Below are 6,094 nucleotides of genomic sequence, written 5' to 3'. Positions count from 1 at the left end.
AAAAAAAAAAAAAAAAAATATATATATATATATATATACACACACACACACACATTATTTCCAACTGCTATGCCTTAAATATTTAGGGGAAAAAAAAAAGTAGGGAGGAAGAACACTGTAGCTGACATATTTGAAAGCTTTGACATTGACTGTTGAATAGAAAGCTGAATATAATGACATTTATTACCAATGTGATAAGAAGGAGTAGGATACAGAATTTATTTGGCAAGTGACATTGTGGTATCCTCTTACTCATTTAGTAACAGAAATACATGGATTTTTGCAGTTGTTTCCATCTAAAGGGGATAAGAATCTCTACTGCGGTTACAGTCTGCTGCAGAATTTCATGAAGTACTAAGCACAGAGTTTACTGAAAAATGTGCAATCTATTGCCATTCAGCTAACATAGAAAATGAATAATAAAGATGAAGAGTAGGCTTTCAGATGTTATGTTAGCTGCTCATGATCAAAGGCTGAGTCTGAGCACAAAAGCACAGAATAGCTATGAAAAGACTATGAAGAGTGATTTTTATGGCACAGTAAGCATCCTTAAAAAAAACAAAAAAACATCCTCTTTAAAGAAAACATGGATTCTCCTCTGTTTTGCACTGGGTGGGTGGAGGGAGAGAGAGGCATGGTGCAGGGTTCTTTTTGGATGTCAATATAAATGGCACAACACAAATGGTGTGTAATAAAATGGCTACTTTAATAATATAGATTAAAAGTGGAATATAGATAGCAAGTAAATCTTACATCCCTTCAGATTCTGGGCACCCTGCATTCATGCATTATCAGATGACTCCGGATGGATTTTCCCATGGCATGCTGCACAGATCCTGTCCATGGAAATGTTCCCTCTCTGTCCCATACTGTGGTGGCTTTTATCTCGTGTAACAAACCAACCCATATATCTTTTGACAGGTTGCAATGTTATCTCTGTCATAACACCCACCAGTGTGCAGTGCAGGCTGTTATGGGCATTCCAGCATATACCCTTGTGGCAGCTACCCATGCTAACATACAGGCTTCTCAAGCCTTAAGTACAAAGCCCAGTAGCAGACGTAGCCTGCTTAAGGTCAGTAACTCCTTGAATAGAATGCCTTCTGCAAGGCTTCCTGTACATCTCCTGATACTATTTAATAACTGTGTGTTCTCTGAATACCCTTCTTTTTATAAATCAGGGAAATAGGGCAGAAGATGATGATGTTCTGTCTTAAAAGCAAAAAATTTTACTGAGATCTGTCAATAACTATGTATTTTTACATCTCAAAGTTTACAAGTGTGTGAAAGTTGAGTATAGTGTGTTGCTGAAGATGTTAATTTTTTATTAACCAAAAAGGAAGGTAAGCAATATGTTCCTTAGCAAGTTTTCCATCTACAGATGTTATATTTATTGCAGCATTGCAGTCTTTATCTCAAGACTGGACATATTTCTTGAATAGAAGTTATAGGACTGATTAAAAAAATAAGTGAGGTATTGTGATTTGTATTAAGTGATGTGATGGCTGTTGTTCATTATTTTACATTGCTTTCTTAAATAATGTCTTATTTTCCTTCAATCTGACTTGTTAATTTTAAAATTAATGTGTGGGGATTTTAAAGCACTCCATTTATCCCCCTCCTTTTTTTTTTTTTTATTTTTGAGCAAAGCTCAAAACCGTATGTATTGTTTTGCATTAACAAAAATTAACGTGTTCTGTACTTGGTATCTTAAATCATTTGATGCTATGTAGTTCCACACAGTTGAATAATTGTAATTACTTCTTATTTTCTTATATATGTCACCCCTAGAAAAAAGACTGATAAAAAGTAGAACTTTATGGTTAAATTTACGGGACCTCAAGGGACATATATTACATGGTTCTTTCCTCACAATGTGAAGAGAAAAATAATTTTAAACAAAATCCTCCAGGTTGCCCTGGGGAAATTATTTTGCTTTATTACAGGAAAAAAAAAAAAAAAGACTATATGAGATGACACAGGGAAATAGAGAACTGTCATCTGAATATAGAGTCACTGTCTGTGCATGCAGAGATAAACGTAGAAGTTCTGAAACACACTTAGAGCTGAATCTGGTGAGGGACATGAAGAGCAAAAGATGGGTTTCTATAGGGACATCAGCAACAGAAAGGCAGCTAGGGGAAATATGGACATGCTGCTGAGTAGGGCAGGGAATCTGGTGACAAAGGACATGGAAGGGGCCAAGTTCTACAGAAGGTCTTCTTCACATCAGTCTTTACTGGCAAAACTGGCCCCAGGAATGTGAGACCAGTGAGAAGGTCTGGGAAGGAAATCTTCCTCTTGCAAGGAAGCCTTACCCATGGTGGATAGAATCAGATTAGAGACCATTTAAACAAACAGATTCACAGATCAAAGGGCCTGGATAGGATGCACCCACAAATACTGGCAAGCTGGCCCATGGCACTGCAAGGCCACTCTTGATATTCTTTGAAGGATCATGGTGATCAGGGGAGGTTTCTGCAGGCTGGAAGAAAGCCAGTGTCACTCTTCAAGAAGGACAAGAAGGAGAATCCAAGACATGGTAGGCCCATCAGCCTCACCTAGTTCCCTGGGAAGGAGGTGGAGCAAATAATCCTGGAAACCATTGCCAAAAACATGAAGGACAAGAAGATGTTTAGGAGCAGTCAGCATGGATTTAGAAAGAGGAAATAATGCCTGGTCAACCTCACAGCCTTCTGCAATCAGGTGACTGGCAGAGTGAAGGAAGGAAGGAATGGGTGTTGTTTATGTGATCTTTAGAAACTCTTTGGACAGTGTCTCCCACCCTCAAAGACAAACTGATAAAGTTCAGGCTAGATGCACAGACAGTGGGGTCCATTGAAAACTTGCTGAACTGCCAGTGCCACCAGTTCCACCCAGAGGACAGTCAACTTCAGCATAGCCAGGGCTGTTGCTTTCCTCCCCCTGTCTGTCACAGTACAAATGACAGATATAGCAATTCAAGAGAGGGAAACAGATATAAGCACCTAGCATTTCCTCTTTGAAGTTGCCAGCTTTTATACAGAAAAATTTGCCTGCATAGTGCTTGCAAAGTAGGTGCCAAATTTATTTGATGGGAAGCACAGCACTATATTGTCCCAATTTCTTCTCCTTTTGGTAATGGAATATCTTTGGGAAACTTCAGTTTCTTTCATCCTGCAGTGAAAAACAGTATTTCCTGTAGCCATAAGTATTTAGTTCTCTCTTAAATGTTATATTTATACAAATCAACACCTTTTTCTTCTTATCTGAACTAAAATAATTCAAGATCACTTGAAACTTCTAGATCATTCTTTCTGAATACTGAGGATCTACTGATTAGGACTTTATTTAAGAAATAATAGCTGTCTAAAGCTAAAACTGAAGTTCTATCTTGTGATTGTAACTTATAGTCAGAGGTCTTGTTTAGGGGAATAATCAAACAGTTTAAACATAAGCAGTCAAATGTTATTTAGAAGAGACATGTTACTCTGTTCATGTCTGCCAATGAAATAGACAGTAAACCAAATCCATTTTGTGCTGTCAGCACTGGATATAAATCTAAGAGTCACACTAGTGTTAGCAATTTAGTCACCAAGAAGTTTCATTCAGAGCACCTGGATGTCTGGAGGACACATACTCACCCAACACAGTCAAGACTTCCTTCAAATCTAGTGTCTTCTGAACATAATGACCTGAAATCAGAAGAGCAAGTATAAAGGCAGATGATTGAGAAATAAATTTAAAACATGTTCACTTCATTTTGACCTTAGCAGCAGTTCAACAGAAATTCTGCCTCCTGATGTAAAGGTTTACTACTCAGCCTGAGTAAGAGACAAGATGGCACACTCCATTAATCTTGGCTTTTGGCAGTTTATTGGATCCTAACCGTTCAAATATTAAAGGAAAGGCGAGGATGATATTTGAAAATAAGTCACACATAATAGTCCAGAGAATTAAGCTGATTTAAAGGTAATAAAATGCAGACTGAGCATGTTTGAAAGCTGCACTGATGTTCTGTGTTGGGAAAGGGGAACTTTTTAATTCCAATATTCAGTATCAGTTCACTTCAACAGTATTATTGCTACTTTCTACTTATATGGGGATCTCTCACTTCAAAGCACTGAAGGTAAGAGTAATCATCACCTTCATTTTATCAAGGGATAACTGAATGACACAGTTTAAATGCTGTGTCTAAGGTCACATAATGAGGTAGATCTGCCGAGAGAATTTGTGGAAAAAAAAAAATCAGGAGACAAAAAATAGCAGAGGAAAGGGAAAGAAAAAAGCCCAATACCTCTCTTATCCTAAGCCTTTGAATCATGAGCTTGACAGAAAGTAGATTGACACTTTTTCCAAGGACCCTTCTACATATGTGGGGCTCTTTATATTCTTTCAGAGCTTAAGAATGAGAGAAATCTTGTACTGTATGAAGTAAAAAGCCCATCTTGGTCGTCTTCAACAGTGCCCAGTAAAAGATGCTTGGAAAGATCTTAGCATCTAGAACTTTTCTGGAGTGTTAGTTGTTCCTGTTTCTACTCTTATCCTTGAGCAGTCAGCAGCTGAGGGACTTCTGTGTACAAACACAATTTTTAATAATGTATCTTCCATTACTTTTTCCAGACTTCTTTTTAAAAAACATTGATGTTTTAGCTTTTGCAACACTGTACTTCAATGAACATCCTAATTTCATTATGTCAATGTGTGACATATAAATGTTCTCTGTGTTGTATTCCTTTTTTTTTTTTCTATTTCCTAAAATCATTACTTTACAGACCACTTTGGTTTTCAGTGATGGTGTTTTAAACAATTTATTCCATGGCATGCTGGCCTCTAAATATTTAAAATCTGCAAAATTATATTTGCTTTCTTTTTATTCATCCCAGGCAGAAACATTATTAGGACAATTGGTTTTCATTGATCTCAAAGATCTGTTGTAAATATGATGGCCAAATACAACTTAAGTTTTTATAGAAAAAGCAACTTAAAGTTGGTTACCATGCCATGTTATAGTTCCCATCTTAGTCTTCCAAAGATGATGGCAAACATACAGCATGACAATTTGGGTATCACAGTTGTGTTACAGAAGTACAGAAGAATATCTTGTATGTGTTTTGGTTTTCATGTTTCTCCCATATCTATGTCCTGAAATAAATCTCTTCAAAGACCAGTGCTTAAAGAAAATAATGAAAATTACATTGCCTGTAATTAATATGCATAATTTGTATCTATGCGAACTCCACATGCTTTGTGTAATGGATTATGAAACACTATTGAGAAAGGCTAATAGAGTTAACTTGGGGGGGGGAGCAGTGTAATTGAGGGTGATGGAATTTACCCTAACACCAACAGCTATGATGACTAGTCACCATTTTGTCACTAAACATTGAGAACTTTATTTAAATTTATTTGTTAATTCACTGTTTCCATTGATTTACCTGTAGAAGTATTTTAGTGAATCAGAGGTGATATCATCATAATTATTTCTGAATTAATATATCATTTCATGGTTTTTTTCTTGTTCATTTGTGTTTTCTGTTCTTTCTCTCTCTTACATGCTGCAGTTGCAAACATATTGTGGCGAGAGCAAGGTACTAATACAGATGGCTTTTTTCATATTTTCTCTATTACAATGAAATGCTCATCTATTGTTCCTTTTGTGTGCTTGGGTTTTTTTTGTTCATAATCTAGGATTACAATAATTACCTTCCCTCTTGCAACATTTGAGAGATTTGATTTAAATAAAAAATATAGTGGAAAATAATCCTTTAAATTCTCATGCCTTTGTGGTCTGCTTTTCCTTTTGGGGAGAGAGAAGGAAATAAACCATTCAAAAATTTTAGATGATTACTCAAAGGGGTAAAATAAGAAGCTCAGATTTAAAATGTAGACCTTTAACTTTTGTTTGTTTGCTGGCATGATAAAGCTTCCAACCAATCAGTCTGTATGCTGTTGGCATTGATCTTTTTGTATGAATTATTCTTAAGTTTAATTAAAATTGAGATACCTATTGTTGCCTAATGAGACGAAGTATTTTCTTCTTATACTCGGGAAGAGCTTGTAAATAAATGTTGGGAAGGGAAATGGAGGTTTGTGGTTTGTAACCAACTGAAGG

At 36.3% G+C, this 6,094-nt stretch overlaps 1 protein-coding gene across 2 annotated transcripts in view; it reads left to right on the top strand.

Annotated features, from left to right (window-relative positions):
• Positions 1-6,094, top strand: part of FSTL5 (follistatin like 5) — a 300,031-nt gene that overhangs the window by 246,826 nt on the left and 47,111 nt on the right. Inside the window, exon 10 of one of the 2 annotated variants that reach the window (XM_026847760.1) lies at positions 5,544-5,570. The exons of the other annotated variant lie outside the window; for it this stretch is intronic. Within the exon in view, the coding sequence (XP_026703561.1) occupies positions 5,544-5,570 (27 nt within the window). The remainder of the gene's footprint in view (positions 1-5,543; positions 5,571-6,094) is intronic. 2 annotated transcript variants of the gene reach the window in all.

Source organism: Athene cunicularia (genome assembly GCF_003259725.1).
Source record: "Athene cunicularia isolate RWA chromosome 4 unlocalized genomic scaffold, athCun1 chr4_part2, whole genome shotgun sequence".
Taxonomy (NCBI): Eukaryota; Metazoa; Chordata; class Aves; order Strigiformes; family Strigidae; genus Athene; species Athene cunicularia.
This window is presented reverse-complemented; position numbering and strand designations above follow the sequence as displayed.